We start from the raw sequence: 17,818 nt of genomic DNA, 5'->3' as shown, positions 1-17,818 counted from the left end.
TAAATGAAGGGAAAAGTAAGCAGGCTGCCCTGTGTGGATGTGTGCAGGTGGCTCTGATATATGTGCTATTAAACATGCGAGAGCGAGGTGTCCAGTTGGCCTTCCGGACGACAGCAGATCCATCCCGTTAGAAAATGTTGCATGCTCCTTTTTTTTCCCGCTTTCATCATGTAGCGAGGCGCCGCGGTATACGTGCTTTGAGTGAAATCGGAATGAAATCTTGAGGAATGTGAAAAAAAAAAAAGTTAAAAAAGGACGGTGTATATTTGGCTGAGTTTATGGGATGCAATTTTACCTCAATTGTAAATCAAACCTGTTAGACATTTGTCGCCGCGGCAAAGGTGATCAATGAGATACGAGGCCAACCTGCTGCATCTGTAAGTGTGTGTGTGTGTGTGTGTGTGTGTGTGTGTGTGTGTGTGTGTGTGTGTGTGTGTGTGTGTGTGTGTGTGTGTGTGTGTGTGTTTCCAGCTCGTAAATTAAGGTAGAAATTAATTTGTCTTTGGGTTCGGTTACACTGTAAAGATTCTCAGAGTGACTGCTTCTGAATACTCAGCTAATAATAGATACTGTACATAAAGTTGCATCAGAATACTTTAAGAACGCGAGCTCAGCAAACTTTCCCCTTCCTGCAACACATTCAGTCTCGCCACAACAAAGAAACTCCCCTAAGTTCTTATGTGGAAGATTCATATTGCACTGGTGGGACTGAGAGGCTTTGACAGACCCTGGTTGTGATGCGCCGGACGTGTGGGTCGGGCCGGGCAGTGCTCCCTCCTCTCAGCGGGACGCAATGGACCTCTACTCGTGCACGCCTAAGAGTATGAACCTGTTCCTCATTCTTTTCTTCGTTCTGCTTACTCGCCACCAGTTAGCCAGCCACGATGCTCACGCCTATACAACACTCTCCGTTCTTTCTCGCATGAATTAAAGGGGAAAATAAGGGGAAAGCCAAGAACAAACAAGGAAAAAGATCTCGCAACGACTCCCATAATGTTTCGTTTCCTGTTGGAGGATAAATTTTGGGAAAAGTTCGCCTGAATTTTGGCGATGCAAATATATTATGAGGACGTGTGTGTGTGTGTGTGTGTGTGTGTGTGTGTGTGTGTGTGTGTTCCACGTCTCATGTAATATGGCAGAAAGTAAATCTGTGACTAACAAGAACACCATTCTGTCCCGTCCTCTTTTCTGACACCATCATCTTGAGCCATTATACCAGCCACTCAACTCTCCTCCCCAACCACCACCACCACCCATCACCACCACCACTTTGTCCTCATCTTCCTCTTTCCAAAAGCCATATCCTCCTCCACCCAGCACCTAAACGCAACCTCCTCCTCACCCACCCTCTTCTTTCTTCCACTTCCACCTCCACTCACACTTACAGACTCATCTCCACGAATTACTTCCACCACTCTCCACCCATCCACCCACCTGTAATACCAGCTGCAATTCCTAGGGTGGGGGAAGCTGCCCTCCTTTACGCACTTCACCTTGGGCTCCACGATGTTGTCAGGGTAGCGCATGTCTGTGGGATGCGTGGAGAAGAAAGATGCAAGTCAGATCAGTGGGTTCACTCGCCCATTACTCATACCAGTTCCTATTAGAGCGACACTTGGTCACCGTATCTCAGACTTATCTTATTGACGGGAGTTCTATCCGCGTATAACTCTTCCCTTGTGCTTAGTTTTAGGGGAAGTTACGTTAAGTGAGGTTCATTTATACATTGAAAATCGTGTAGTATCAAATATGCTAGGAAGGAGATCATACAAACAAATACACACACATACAAACACACACACACACACACACACACACACACACACACACACACACACACACACACACACACACACACACACACACACACACACACATTCTCTCAAGGCTCCCAAATAGTTGAGGACAACATCCTGACAAAATAAAAGAAGAAAAATAAAAACAATAATTTTCTTCCTTTTATCAAGATTGTGATGACTAAGACAACTCACAGACACACACATCCCCACACACACGCACACACACACGAGAGAGAGAGAGAGAGAGAGAGAGAGAGAGAGAGAGAGAGAGAGAGAGAGAGAGAGAGAGAGAGAGAGAGAGAGAGAGAGAGAGAGAGGGAAAGGGTCAGGTAACTTATGGCTAAATTGACTGACACTTTCACTTTATTTCATGTTGTCAGTTGGCTTTAATATTTCCGTCACTGTTTTCAGTTCCCTTGACCGCGATCTTTACATTCTCTGTCCCTCCCCATCAAGGATTATTAAGAAGAAACATTCCTTCCCGAAAATTTACGACCCAGGTATGCAAAAATCTTTTAATGTGGCAGAGTTTCAACTGTTTTTATTTTTTCTTGTTCCAGCCTTTAATTCTTTTTCATCCAGCCGTGCAGTATGAACGCGAAGTAAACAAGTTAGTTAGGTGAGCCACTACAATGTAAATTTTAGTGTTGTTTTATCCTTTAGTTTGTCCGCAGTAATCTGTTTGAGAAAGGGGAGAGAGACAAAGGGAAGAGGTATTTGCTTCCCCTCGTCTACACACACACACACACACACACACACACACACACACACACACACACACACACACACACACTGCCAAAGCAAATCTGCACACACAAATGACGAATATATTTACAAACAAACACAGACCAGTTAGTAAAACAACGTCACAATGTCCATACACACAACAAACAAACAATTCTGAATAAAAGCATCGATGATGAACTGTTGTTTATGCCAAGGTCTAAAAAAAAAAAAAATAGAACTCGGTGTAAAGAAGAGAGAGAAAGAAATTAAATAACAAGTGAAGTAAAAATATACCATAAAAGAGTAAAAGACAAGGAAAATGTTGAAAAATAAAATAAAATACCAGAAAGTGAAGGTGAACTACGGCTTAATGTATTCAACTCGTGAAGGTGAAATGAGAGGGAGCAGCAAGAGAAGCAAGTTATGAAGGTATTCAGATAAGAAAACAAAAAAAAAAAAAACAATTAAGATGAAAGCAACGAAATATGAAATGAACACAGTAAAACAATTATGCTTAAAACTCCTACAGAATAAGAAATATTTATCAACTAACCAAAAAATAAACACTCATAAAATACTAAAAACCCTCAAAAAAAAAAAAACATTATCCTTCAACAATACAAAGGAAACTCAGTAGGTCACCTATTAACAAAACGAGAAAAGACAAAGAAGAAAAAAAAGTAAAATTGAGCAAGGGAAGGACAAAGCAGGAGAAGAATCCGGTAGGCGAAAGTTAACAGACGGAAGATTAGGTACACAAAGCAATCCAAAGCCATCAGGAACACAACGTAGGAGTCGTCCCCTGGTGTCCCCCGGCGGCAGGAATTGGTACCAGATTGGACCGTATTCTGAAACACTCCACCGACTTTTCTCGACTACTTTTAACAGTGTGTAGTGGAAGTTACTGGGCATTTCCAAGGGTATTTTATTGGTTTTTGCGATAGTTTAACAAAGACCTACATCGCCTATGGCCCAAATACATAAAAAAAAAAAAAATACTGGGAATCTTTAAGCGTATTTTCTTGATTTTAGTGATAGTTTAATAAATATTCTGCGTGTTCTCTAGGCCAGGTGCACAAGAAAAATACTGGGAATTTCCAAGGGCATTTTCTTGCTTCTAGTGAGAATTTGATTAACCCATTCACTGCGATACGAAACAATGAACAGCACCAGAAGTAATGCATGAAATCTTTATAAGCATCTACAAGAAAGAAGGGAAAGAAAAAAGATAAAATTTTGCATTTTCTACCCAGTTTGAAGATTAAAGGTGGCAGTAGAACAAGTAAAGACGTCTTAGAGTGATTAGTAATTAGGAAAATATGCACCAAACAGCAGACAAAGAACTAACAAATATTCTGCATCGTTTATGGACCAAACGCGAGAAACCGACTATTCATCTATGTGGTCTGTTGAAAATAGTCCTTATGGGGGTCTAAACTCTGAAGGGTTGGTTTGAAGGACGAGGACGATGATCGCCTTCTTCACCTCGCCCTCCCGCCCCTCTCATCATCCTAGAGCCCCCCACAGGAAGCGCGGGAGGCACAAGGTAACCATTAGGCAGGTGATAGATACAAGAAGACACGAAGGGTGAGACAATCATACTATAAAATATGCCTCGCTACGTGTGTGTGTGTGTGTGTGTGTGTGTGTGTGTGTGTGTGTGTGTGAGCTTATCTTTCCAGTTTGTGTTCGTCTGTCTCTCTGTCTATCTCTCTGTTTCTTTGAGCAAATCCAAATAAGCGCTCAGTTGACAAATGTTCTCCCTCAGGCGTTTTTTTTTTTTCAGATAATGTTGCTTAAAGGAGAGGGAAAGAAATCTTGGGATGCATGAATAGGATTTAGAGAGAGAGAGAGAGAGAGAGAGAGAGAAATACTAGTCACTAAACACAAGCTAATTCAAGAAGCAATAACGCACAAACCTTAAAGAGAAACAGAGAAACAGGTGCAGGCAAACAAACATTCAGAATTACAAGAACAGACAAAATAACAAAAACAAATAAATAAATAAATAAATAAATAAATAACACAAGATCTACACAAGCCATCTGGCAAGAGCACCACAAACAACACACAAGCCTTCAACACACCATGTCCCCTCCCCAACAGCACACACACACAAGCACTGCCAGGACAGCTAAAGAGGAGGACACTAGTACAGCCTGCGACGCTCGACTCTTCAACACCAAGGAACACAATACTCCCGCAGCGCCTCCAGCCTCCACTACAAACACTCACGAACCACTTCCAGTCCATCAAGTAAATGTTTTCACGCATGCCTTAACACAACTGGACCGGCGGTAACTGAATGACAAGACCCCTCCTCTGCCTCCCTCCCCCCCCGCTGCCGTGAGAAGAAGCAACAGTGGAGTGGAGGGGCCCAGAGGGAAAGATAAATAAACAATGCAGGGGGAAGGCGTGAGGACAAGCACGCCCTCCTTGCATCAGTAAAACCGAAAGGTCAAAGTTGAATGAAAGCACGTGAAAGAAAAAAAAAAAGAAGTGTTGGCTCGTACACCTGAGGGAAGGTGAGCCTAGAGGAAAGGCAACGGGATATGGAAATGGGCTGAGAGGTGGTTAGGTTTGTATGAGAGACCATTGACCAAAGCACGGGAAGGGGACAGGACGTGTGTATTGTGTTTCCTTCATGTGGCTGAGAGTTGTATTCTTAAATGCTTTTGCTCTTTCACAAGGAATATCTTCAAAGACCAAGGAAGTTTTTAGTAGTGTTCTCATGAGCTTTTTTTTTCTTTTTATTTTACGGTACAGAATTATTATCAAACTACCACTAGACCCACAAAAACACCTTTAAAATCCTCAATAACTTCCAGAACCGCCAGTTAAATGGAGAGATAAAAGCGACGAAATGTGTCGGAATACTGTCCTGAGACTTCTGAAAATGTGAACGTAATGGTCATGAACTGAAAGCTGCCTTGAAGTGTTCGAGAGTGACATCAGAAAAAAAAAGAAGAAAAAATAGTGTGATGATGAGTGATGAGCTATACATTGATGACAAGGGAAAATGTGTGAAAGTCAGTGAAAGTAGAAAGAGGGAATATGTAGAGAGTGAGAAAAAAAAAATGAGTAATAACGTAGCTCAGGAAATTGTGGTTTTCCGTGAAGTGACGTGAGACGAGAAACCACATTCGTAGCTTTGGGTGAGGAAAGTGAGTGTGTGTGTGTGTGTGTGTGTGTGTGTGTGTGTGTGTGTGTGTGTGTGTGTGTGTGTGTGTGTGTGTGTGTGTGTATGTGTGCGCGTGTGTGTGTGTGTGTGTGTGTGTGTGTGTGTGTGTGTGTGTGTGTGTGTGTGTGTGTGTGTGTGTGTGTGTGGTCGTGGGTGTAGCGAAAAGATAGGAGTCCTTGTGGTGTGCAGTAATGGGTGTTGGGATATGGCACAGGCACACTCTATGCTGTGTTGCAGTGCAGTGCTGCAGACACTTCCGTTTTCACTGTCACTGCGTGGAAGTAATAACCACGTGACGCCCTGATACCGCTGGAAAACTACAGTAAATGCATGCCTGCGTGAAACGTGTGTATGTGTGTGTGTGTAGCATATAGAAGCCAATGCCCTAAGTACCGCTTCCTCAACTTTTCCTTGTGTGTGTGTGTGTTAGTAAAGAAAAGCACTGATGGCTGGTGTGTTCATGAGGTGAATGACTGGCATGTGTGGCGGTGTTGTTGTTCGGAATCATAAGAATGTTAGTGTGTCTCTCACAAAGCGTTAGTATGCTGAGAGAGGCGGCTGCTAAAAGGCGGGGAGGTGAATAGCTCCTGTGGCTGGCGCTGAGGAATGTGATGAATGGGTCAAAGGGTGGAAAGTTGTCACGTACTCTTAGGTCCTGGAATGGCGGCAAGAACGGCTGTCGCACCCAACACGACCGCCAGCACGACGATCCAGCACTGTGTGGCACCCATCTGGGGGAGAGACGGTTGACATGAGTTATGGAAGACGAGGAATGCAAATTTACTTGATACATTACATGATACATTGAGACTTGTGGAAACATACATGGCCATTTATGCGTAAAGATTTAGACTTGGAAAGGTATTCTTCTGTATAAACTTGTTTCTTGGTCTGTGTGTGTGTGTGTGTGTGTGTGTGTGTGTGTGTGTGTGTGTGTGTGTGTGTGTGTGTGTGTGTGTGTGTGTGTGAGTGTGAGTGTGTGCATGTGTGTGTGTGTGTGTGTGTGTGTGTGTGCTTTCTCCCTGACATTTCATAACAAACTTGAAAAGAATTTCCAGGAAGGCAACAAGTCAACTCCACTCAGACTTGTTATTATGCTGGATAACTTAGAACCTCCGAGACACCTGCGAAGCCTTCCAGAGAGAGGAGTTATTTATGATGCATGGCGCGATAACACCAGGAGGCACTATTACTCTTTCCAAACTAACTTTTATTTGAATCGTGATCCATAAAACCGAGTGATATGTAGTTAGTTAAAGAATATTCTCTCCCTCTCCCTCTCTCCCCGTCTCACACACACACACACACACACACACACACACACACACACACACACACACACACACACACGAACACACACGACATTAGCAGCCAGTCAGTGAACCCCACACTGAAACAAGGCGGGTCGAGACAGGCGAGTCTAGCCACCTTCCCTCCCCGCACACCGGCCTTTCACAGGTTCCCGGATGCGACCATTAGGGGCTCGAGTAGCAGCCAGGCGGAGATAAGATCTGGAAACATTAGTCTTTTTTTGCGGGTGCTGTAATGGGGCCGCGAGTGTGCTTCCGCTCAGTGTCATCATCAGTGCGGGAGCTTTTATGCGTGTGTCACTCAATGTAAGCGCGAATGTGTGTGATAAGACTTAACGTAGGTAGTTGATGCGACCCATGGGTGGATGCACACACACACACACACACACACACACACACACACACACACACACACACACACAAAATAAAACCGGTTGACCTTGCAAGGCAGCGAACGGTTCCATCTGGTAAACACGGAAAGGCTGAGTAGTAGGAATACAAAATTAATTCTAGGGTCAGTGTCGTTGTGTATGGATTAAGGGAGAGAGGAAAGGAGAGGGGACGGGGGAAGGAGAGGGAGAGGGGTGAGGATTAAGGGAAGGGGGATGGGAAAGGAAAAGAGGAGAGGAAGGGAGATTTGTTTTAGGGAAATGTATAAGGAATGGAATAAGTGTGTATGTGTGTTTGTTTGTTTGTGTGTGTGTGTTTGTGTGTATGTGTGGGTGGGTGGATTTGTGGATGTATGTGTGTATCTGCGTGTATGTGCAACTCAAATACGCAAGTTCAATGAGAGCAAAGTTAGGAAAACGACGCATTCTAAAAGCCTAATAAAAGCCAGATAGAAAAGTACATGCACCATCTCTTTCCTTTGTCTTACTGACCCATATCTTTCCCTTCGATTCAGGAAACATTTTCAGTGCATCGCTATGGACGCTTCCCAGGCAGCTCGTAGCAGGAGTAACTATTCTCTATCTGCCTCTTTCGGCGCACTAACTGACCATAACTGTTTCCATTCGGCCCGTAAAGCGAAGACGTAACAGGCAGCCACATCAACGTTCATTCCGCTAACTGATGCACCAGTCCCTCCGATCACTGGAAACGGCCAGTAACCGTCACCTTCATCATTCTCTCCCACACTAACAGTCATCGCCGACAAGCTGCCATCCTCGCCTGGCACTCTCTGCACGGCTCCGGCAACAGCGAGACAAGCGGGGCCTCCTTTACTTGAATCGCTGGGAGATCAAAATGGAAGTAGGTCGATCGAAGTCTTGTCGTGAACTAGCTACGCGGGACTCAATAAAGCTGTGTTTGTTGCAGCGTTTGTTGTAGCGCCTATAACCCGCCTCCGCTATTCTCTCTCGCTCTCTCCCTGCTGCCTCCGATCATATCCCGGACTGTATTCCATTTGCAAGCCCTGTGAATGTCCATCCCCGCTCCCGCTCCTGCCTCTGTTCGCTTCACCGCTCTGTGTTCTAAAGGTCACGGGAGACTAGCACGGCCTCGCATATGGATGTTCCCCTCGTAAAGTGAGAAAAAAATCTGGGGTAGATAATATGCTTCCCTAATGACAGGTAATTATCCACATCTCCCAGTGATAATTATATGCGGCGGGGTTAGAGGCAACAATTTACTGCATTTATATAACCTGACGTGCAGGAAAAATGTTGGAATTAATGGGATGCATAAATATTTCCTTGGATAAAAAAGGAAAAATAACAAAACAGGTTCTAATGAAAAGACACGAAATACAAAACCATAAGAAAAGGAAAGTAGTAACTGGACAGGTTCATAAAAACGTTTGTATACTCGGCAGTAAAGAAAAAAAAAGAAAAAAAGAAAAGACGGGAAGACAGATAAACCTTTGTGTTGGGTTGGTCACTTCCAGGGGGCTGTAAATCATAACTTGTTGGTGGTGTGGGAGGGCACGTGAAGGGTAGGACACACACACACACACACACACACACACACATACACACACACACACACACTAACTTTTCCTCCCTTGCCACCTACACAGTCATCTTTCACCTTCTCCATTTCTCCTTTCTTTCCCCCTCCTTCCTCTTTCTTTTTCCTCCCTCTCCTTTTCCTTGTTCCTGTTCTTGTTACCTCCTCTTCCTTGTTTTCTTTTTCTTTTTCGTCTTTGTCTCCTTCTACTACTCCTTCCTCTTCTCCTTCTCGTTTTCATTCTTCTTTTTCTTGTTCATGTTTTCCTCCTCCTCCATCTCCTCCTTATTCTTGTTCTTCCCATTCTCCTTCTCACTTTTCTTCCCTTTTCTACTCCTTATTCTCTTTCTTCTCCTCTGCCTTCTTTTTCTTCCTTTTTTTTTCCGCCCACTCCTTATTCTCTTTCTTCTCCTCTGCCTCGTTCTCCTCCTCCATTTTTTCCTTTCGTTTGCTTCCTCCTCTCCTCCTCCTGCTTCCCAACTCGTCCCTCTGCTTATCTCCCCGGATAAAGGAAGGGGTCAGGGAGAGGAATGCACTTTCCTAGTTCTTCGTCACTCATCCCCCTGACCCCTGCCAGCTCCCCCTGCAGTGAAAGCCGAAGGGAAGGAGAGGGAGGAAGATAGGAAAGGCAGGGGAAAGAAAGAAGAACAAAGGAATAGAAAGTTGGAGAAAACGGAGTAATTTAGTGAGTGATAGCGCTAAACTGTTTATAGGAAGTAAAATAAATGGAAGGTATATTAAATACGAAAGGAACAAAGATATATGAAAAGTCTGTATGAAGTCAGGAGCAGCTGGGGATATAAAAGAGAACTTTGAAATGAGCGAAGCAGTTTTCAGGGACTAAGTTTCCTCATCTGTCTGTATATTTATTTTCTTTTTATAGCCAATCAAAACTCAATCATATCTCTTTATTCCTCTACTTCTGGAAGGTTATAAATTCCATTGGAATATAATCAATTTTTTTTTTTTTTTTCCGAGGAGGAGAATTGGCAACGATGGATGGTTTATATATATTTGAGGATACGCTGGGTGGCTTCGTGGTTAAATGTTGGACTTGTAAACTTCGACCAGAGTCCCTCACCCATCACCATTAACATGCAGCAAGCCTCACTATAGCTCTATATTACCCCAGCGGCCTCGCTGATAACAATATTCCTCACTCCTTTAATTTTCAGACGGAGTAAGGAACAATGTGACATGCGGAGGAAAGAATGAAAGTCTTTTAATAAACATTCCGCCAACGACCGGTTCTCCAGAAAACTTGTAGCGAAAACTTAGGGCAACCACCTGACACGGTCGTTTCCAGGATAAACTTTAGGGAGAGAAGAAAGTTCCAGGGCGATATTTGGTAATGGACGGACAAAGGAGTGGCGCCGATATCCCACACATGGATTTGTTACACGTGTAACCCACGGGCCAAACCTGCTTTAGGAGATGGTATCGGCAGGGCGGCGCCTTTAACGACCAATAACACGAGGACAGTTGTTGCCTTGGAAGACACATTACTTTTCCTTCTCGCCGCACTAATGTCCTTTCCTGGTCTCCCCTCTCACCTCTCTCTCTCTCTCTCTCTCTCTCTCTCTCTCTCTCTCTCTCGGTAACCGCAATAATATCATAATACCTCCACTAACCACCGTCCCTGTCAGTTCATCCAACGTGGTTTAGCCGGTTCCCGCTTTCGTTTGGGCGGCTTTCTAAAACACCGTAAGGACTCGAGAGGGTATCACACACACACACACAGGTTCCTAATTCGATCCCAGGACTAACAGTACCGTAATTGTAGGCTTTCGATAGGCGAGCCGAACCTCCGCAGACAAGGGAAAGCAGGTTATCGCCCGATACTCAGCGGGTAAAGGTAAGGAGTAAGACGAGGAGAAAGAGAGGGAGGATGAGGAGGAGGGGGAGAGTGCACGTGGGATTTCCCGCTCGTCTCATCACTTGATACCTGCCTTGACTTCGCCTTATTTGGATGCCACTCTTTTCCTTCAGTCTCTCTTTATTGCTATGGTTCCCTCGCCTTAATAAGACTAACATGAGAGCATGATAACGTAAAGCAAGTTGTAGGAAGCCTGTATAAAACGTACAAATCCAAGCCCACCTGTTATCTCTGTTCATACATCTAATTTTCTTTTATAGGTTCCTACTACCTCTGCACTATCGTGATTACTAAGCCTCTTCCAGTTATCTGCCACTGTATTTGTAAATCAATTTCTTCCAGTCTCAATCATCTCGTCTTCTGGATTGCTGACCATAATAGTTTTGTAACGTGCTGTGGCGACAGTTTAGCGAGTCATTTTTAAAGTAAACAGGAGACAAAAAAGTGGTCTAGTAGTTCAAACCCTTTAGTGGTTGTGGTCTTACTTTCTCTAAATAAAATAATATCATCAATCAAAGGGGTAATTACTGTATCAACATCAACATCCGAACGTCAGCGATAGAACTGTCAGTGATAGAGTTGCCAGGGATACATTTGCCAAGGATACAATTACCAGGAATAGATTGGTCGGCGATGGAACTGTGAAGGAAGGATTGACAGGAATATAATTATGAGCGATAAAACCGTCTGTGATAAAACTGATAGCGATAGAATTATCAGGAATAAAACTGTCAGTGATGGATGAGTCAGTGATATAAGGGAAAGGAAAAAAAAAACTGCCCATAATAGAATTGTCCGCAACAGAACTGTCACCAATAGAACTGTTACCAATAGAACTGTCAAGAATAGAATCGTCAGATGGCCCGATGGATAATGAGAGACAGGTTGGCAGTACGAATGTAACCAGCGAGGTGTTCGTTCTGTCTCTCCTCCTCCTCCTCTTTCTTCTCCCTCTTCTTCTCCCCTTCCTCCTCCTCCTCCAACTCCTCTTCCAAGTTAATGAGGAAATGCCGGCCAGGGTCAGGAGGGTTTTTTTTTTGCCCCATGAATATCTGGGTCTCCTTACGGTGCTGCGGTGTGGTATTCACCTGCTTCCCTTGTATGCTGGTGAGGTGTTCTAGTAAACATCATGTCACTGTGATGGACTTGCATGGATTCAGGGTAAAAACGATGCAATGACACACTATTTTGTGTTTATTTATAGGTGTCTTTACGTGCGTTGGTGTGTATCTTTCTTTGTCTGTCTGTCTGTCTGTCTACCTGTCTACCTTTTTTGTCTGTGCACACTTACATAAAACACGAGGAAAGAGATAATTATAGAAAGGTAATAGCATACATACATACATACATACAACATACATACATACATACATACATACATGCAGAAATGCGCTACAGAACAGACGTGCTATATTCGATGTATTACTCACAAACGTCAACAAACTTCATGCTTTTGCGAAACATCTGTACTGCACCAAAGAAAAAAAATAATTTGAGTGTATTTTTCCTGTCTGTTTGTCTGTATATTCTTCTCCTCTCTCTCTCTCTCTCTCTCTCTCTCTCTCTCTCTCTCTCTCTCTCTCTCTCTCTCTCTCTCTCTCTATCTATCTATCTATCTATCTATCTATCTATCTATCTCTCTCTCTCTCAATGGATAAGCATAGGTGGATGAAAAAAAATATAAACACAGTAGAAAAATATAAATAAAGAACAGAATACTTTACAAAAATGAACAGACTAAAGCACAGAATCGCACAAGAACCAAGGGAAACAGAGCGAGGCGCCGCACGACACACCCCACCCGCCATACAACACGAAACAGGAGAAAACATGAGCAATGCAGCAGAACAAGTGGCGCAAATCGTGTCTAACGAGTCGAAGAGCATTGATCATTAGAGCCACCATGACAGGGAGGAGCCGAGACCTTGCCCACACACACACACACACACACACACACACACACACGAAATAAGTCGTCAATCCGCCTCCTCCAGTCGTGTTCAGCGCCTATCCGACGGTAAAGGATAGACGCTATTCCCTGCCACGACAGGTCCAGGGCGATTCCTGCTCCGCCAGTGGCCAATTAGGCTGTAATGAGCCGCGGTGAGGAAAAACTAGTTGTTTATGAATAAATCAACTCTGACCTGGAGGAGTGAGAACAAGAAGGAAAATCTGTATATGTTGGGCTCGATATTATTTGGTTATATTCGATTTGATAACGAGTGTAAAAATCTATTCTCCAACCAGGCAAGGAAAGAGGCTGGTTTTGGAGGCTAATATATTTTTATAGAGATATCTTGCCAGTAAAAGTGAGAAAAATTATAAAAGGTGACAGCTTTGAAAGAAGGAAATCTACAAAGAATATCTTTGCAATGACAATAAAAAAAAAAAACACTTAAAAGGATAATTCTGTTCGCGAGAGACAGACATGTATAATTGATATATATCAGGGAGAGAGCGAGCGAGAGAGAGAGAGAGAGAGAGAGAGAGAGAGAGAGAGAGAGAGAGAGAGAGAGAGAGAGAGAGAGAGAGAGAGAGAGAGAGAGAGAGAGAGAGAGAGAGAGAGACATTCTTTACAGTCGTATCACATTTTTTCCCAGCAAACCTAAAGAAAACTTTTTTGGTGGAGAAGTGCTGTCGCGAGGGAAAGGAGAGAGAGAGAGAGAGAGAGAGAGAGAGAGAGAGAGAGAGAGAGAGAGAGAGAGAGAGAGAGAGAGAGAGAGAGAGAGGAGGAGGAAAGGTGGAGAGGGCAGGTCGGGAAGAGGGACAGGGAGGAGGTAGACGTGATTGGTGGAGAGGAAATCCGAGCAAACTAAGAGAGAGAGAGAGAGAGAGAGAGAGAGAGAGAGAGGAGAGAGAGAGAGAGAGAGAGAGAGAGAGAGAGAGAGAGAGAGAGACAGAGAGACAGAGAGACAGAGAGACAAAGACAGATAGAGACAGAAAGAGGCAGAGAAATACAGAGAAAGGGAAACAGTAAAACAAAAATCAACAACGCGGAAATGGGAGACGCTGAGTGCCGTGTGAGCAAGGCAAAACTCAGGCAGCTACAGGGGACATGAGTAAGCCGGGGCGGGAGGCGAAGGCATAGAGAGAGAGAGAGAGAGGGAGAGGCAGAGACGTATGTACTTGGAACTAAAGCTGGTAGGGGAGTGAGGGAGTCAGGGTTACCGAAACGAGGAAAGTAAAGATTGCCTTAAGTGACCCAAGCCCTTCCTGCGTGCCTGGGAGAGGAGGAGGAGGCGGGCATGTGTAATTAGTTCCAGAGTCAAACTGAGTATAGACATGGGAGGAGCGGCCAGGGCAGTGCTGAGCTAGGCTGGAGGTGACTCTTAATATATAAACAGGAAGGGAGATGACTAGGAATGCGTCCAGGAAAATGAAACTTTAATGAGGATGAGGGAGTCCAGGGAAGGACGAAGAAGAGAGGCAGAGAGAAAACAGGATAAGGAAAGATTATCGTTTTTTTTCTTTTTCTTTTCCTGGTACGGAGGGAACCAAATGCTGGTGAGGAGAAAGATAAAAGATTTGTATGATCCTGGTGTGTTTTTAGGCGCTGCTTCAGATCGGTGGGAACGAGAGAGTGGTGGATGTATATTGGATTGCCGTGTTTGGTGATGGGGAGTGTGTGTGTGTTTGTGTGTGTGTGTGTGTGTGTGTGTTGGGGGGGATGCAGGGAGGGGTAGCATGTGTCGATGTGTGGAAGACTAGTGTTCTCGTTGTGTATGCATGAGGTCTGCAGATCACCCCTTGGGGACGCCGGCAACCAATGGTGGTGATGGATGGTGTTATGCAGCTCTTGTTTTGCAATTGTTCGGATAACAGACAAGGCAATGCGCAGGGAACGGGACACGCGCGTCCCGGCAGTGCAAACTTATCATGTTCCCTTAATGACATCAAGTTTTTTTTTGCCGTTTCACTTCTCACTGCTTTTCAAAATTTGCTTCTCACATATTCCTCTCTATCTCTTTCTGTTTGTTTGTCTGTTTGTCTGCCTGTCTGTCTGTTTCCCCTCGTGTCCGTCTCTTTCTCTTTCTCTCATCATACCTCCTACACACACACACACACACACACACACACACACACACACACACACACACACAAACACACACACAAAGAGCAAACACACCATTACCTGTCAGTTCCAATATTAGCTAAGCAAGACGGCGCATTTAATAGTCGCGGAGGAGCGCCAAACATCACTCATAGCGAACAGGGAGCAGAGCAGGCTAGTGTCAGGAGGCGGGCCGCGCATACCTGGCAAGGGTGGCAGGTAACGTGTCCCTGTGGTCAAGTAATCAATACCGGACAGGGCAGCACTGATTGAAGGCTCGACGAGAGAGAGAGAGAGAGAGAGAGAGAGGAGAGAGAGAGAGAGAGAGAGAGAGAGAGAGAGAGAGAGAGAGAGAGAGAGAGTGTGTGTGTGTGTGTCTAGATACATACACTGGAAAAAATAAACAAGTAAGATTATTAGAGACAACACAGACAGACAGATAGACAGCTCAGAGAGACAGACAGACAGACAGACAAACAGTCAGACAGACAGACAGACAGACAGACACAAGAAACTGTTGCGAGGGTAAAAAGTGAAGTGAAGTGAATGTAATACACGGCAATGAAAGAGACGAACAGATCAAATGTAGCAACTTCCTTCGCGCGTGTGTGTGTGTGTGTGTGTGTGTGTGTGTGAGTGTGTGTGTGTGTGTGTGTGTGTATGTGTGCCTGCAGCCCCCCCTCCCACACCCCAGTAATGAGAGGCAGCAACTAAGCGAATGAGGTGATTAGCAGGGAATATATTAATGATGAGAGATCCATAATGAGACAGAAGATGACATATTATGAGGTACGGCTCCAATTGTTTATTACCAAAGGTGTGATGATGATGGCCCAGAAGCACCTCCGCGGACTTCCTTGATGGGAAATTCTCGCTGACAATCTTGTTCAATAAATCATGAGATAAAACTGTCTCGTAAACTCCGTACCAGCAAACCTCAACCAGGACAAGTTTTATATCTTTTTTTGCTCTGAAGTCGCAGTTCGGATGCCGGCTTTCCGTCTTATCTATTTATCTTACTATAATTAACTTTGTCATATATACAAGGCTTGGAGCTTCTTAACCCAAGAGCATAATATATTAACCTCCTCGCTTGCAAGAGAATATTTCAATTAGTTATATTATAATGCAAATCAAGCAGTTAACTACTTCCACCTCGGGACAGCTTCCTGACGCAGCGTGCTTGCCACAGGGACAGTAATGAGCGGGTGAGCGTCTAAAATCTCTTCTCACGATGCATCTTTTGTCTCATATTACACCATGGCTGACAAGTTACAGGACTTATTTTGAGCTTACGTGCATTGTAAATTACTGCAAGAGTTACTTATGGTCATGTGGTCTACGGCAAATAGATTTTTATCCTAAGACTGTCCTTAGATTTCATTCTCATTTGTGTGGCATCGATTGAACTCCTTACCAAGTTACAAAAAAGTATGATTCAACAGCTATTTTTTTTTTTTTTTACATTTCACAGTAATAAAACCACAAACATAACATCACGTGGGCCTCCAGTATAGTGGCCTGTATTTCTCAAGGAATATTCATTCACTCTGTACATTTTCTGCGTTACCTTGCTTTCCTAGAGCGACCTTTAATATCAGGGGGTTTTGTAGACTAAGCGTCGACCTTGAGGTCTGACTCACGTGTTGTTGCTAAGATACCTTGCAATCTGTTTTCAAGTCGAGCCCGCTCCTCACGCATCCTGGTAATGAGCGGTGTGTCGAATGAGGAGCATCTTCTTTTCCCACGATTAGAAAAATGTAAATTATGATCTAATTTAAAAACATATATGCTGACAGGAGTACGTCACAGCTTTAATTCTGCTCCACCAATGACATGTGGAGGGCTGATACAGGTAAGTACTTGAATGGGTGAGTGGAAGATGCACGAATCAATCACTATCTATTTCTATCTCCTGTTTGCTGAACCAAACCAAAGAGGACCACAAAGGTTTCCAGCGAAGACGAGTGCCACAGAACATTTCACCAGAAGACATAGTATACATAAATAAAGTAAAAGCAACATATAAATAATAAGATATGTAAAAGTACACGTGTATAAACTGAAGGATAAGTTCTTACCTGTCCGAAATGTGAGCAGGTAGCGCGGGAGAGACAAGAGACACGCGACGCAACGCGCACTGGCCAAGGACTGCGGAGTCTCTCTCACCATCCTTTATAACCGTCGCCCTCGGTGGTGCCAGATGCGCGAGGGACGCTGAGGTCGCGGGTGTCGGGGGCCGCAGCGCATCTTTTGGGGGGCGGCGAGACCCACCTCCTTACTGGGGACGCTCGTCCACCCCGAGGTTCATGGCCGCTATCCACCTGCAGGGAGCAGGAAGAGGCCGACAATAGGCCGTGCGCGGGTCCAAAACAATTTAGATTCAAGTAGGAAGTGAATATCGGTGTGCTGGTATGAGAAAATGTTGTGGAGCCTGCCATGGTACCGGTAGCTTTATTGATGGCCAAACAATAGGACAGGGAGGATAACAGTGATTTTAATGTGACGAGAGAATTAAGAAATAAGAAAATATACTATTAGTGCCGCAAAAAATTTGTGGTAATATATGTTATTATATAAGTTATATAAAAGATAACCTGGCTAGTCTTTGACCGAATATAAGTAGAGCACCAACGTTTAACGATAAGAGAGAGAGAGAGAGAGAGAGAGAGAGAGAGAGAGAGAGAGAGAGAGAGAGAGAGAGAGAGAGAGAGAGAGAGAGAGAGAGAGAGAGAGAGAGAGAGAGAGAGAGAGAGAGAGAGAGAGAGAGAGAGAGAGAGAGAGAGAGAGAGAGAGAGAAAGTGGTGACTTGACCCAATTATGACCCTGCTACACCCCTGCTTTCACTGCTCCACTGCCCCCGGGGTGTGGTGGGTGTTCTTCACGCCTATTCGGGAGGCCGAGGAGCTCCACGTCACGACTAACATG

The 17,818-nt window shown here is 44.3% G+C and overlaps 1 protein-coding gene across 1 annotated transcript in view; it reads right to left on the bottom strand.

The window, feature by feature from the left end:
- The window catches only part of LOC135114078 (uncharacterized), a 26,090-nt gene extending 8,963 nt beyond the window's left edge, over window positions 1-17,127 (bottom strand). Inside the window, exons 1-3 of the mRNA XM_064029762.1 lie at window positions 16,972-17,127; window positions 6,353-6,437; window positions 1,435-1,528 (exon numbers count right to left, since the gene is read on the bottom strand). Coding sequence (XP_063885832.1) covers window positions 1,435-1,528; window positions 6,353-6,437 — 179 coding nt within the window. The 5' untranslated portion in view covers window positions 16,972-17,127. The remainder of the gene's footprint in view (window positions 1-1,434; window positions 1,529-6,352; window positions 6,438-16,971) is intronic.
- Window positions 17,128-17,818: the final 691 nt, after the last annotated feature.

The sequence above is a fragment of the Scylla paramamosain genome, chromosome 2, assembly GCF_035594125.1.
Source record: "Scylla paramamosain isolate STU-SP2022 chromosome 2, ASM3559412v1, whole genome shotgun sequence".
Taxonomy (NCBI): domain Eukaryota; kingdom Metazoa; phylum Arthropoda; class Malacostraca; order Decapoda; family Portunidae; genus Scylla; species Scylla paramamosain.
The sequence above is the reverse complement of the archived record's forward strand: the minus strand, read 5'-3'. Positions and strand labels throughout refer to the sequence as shown.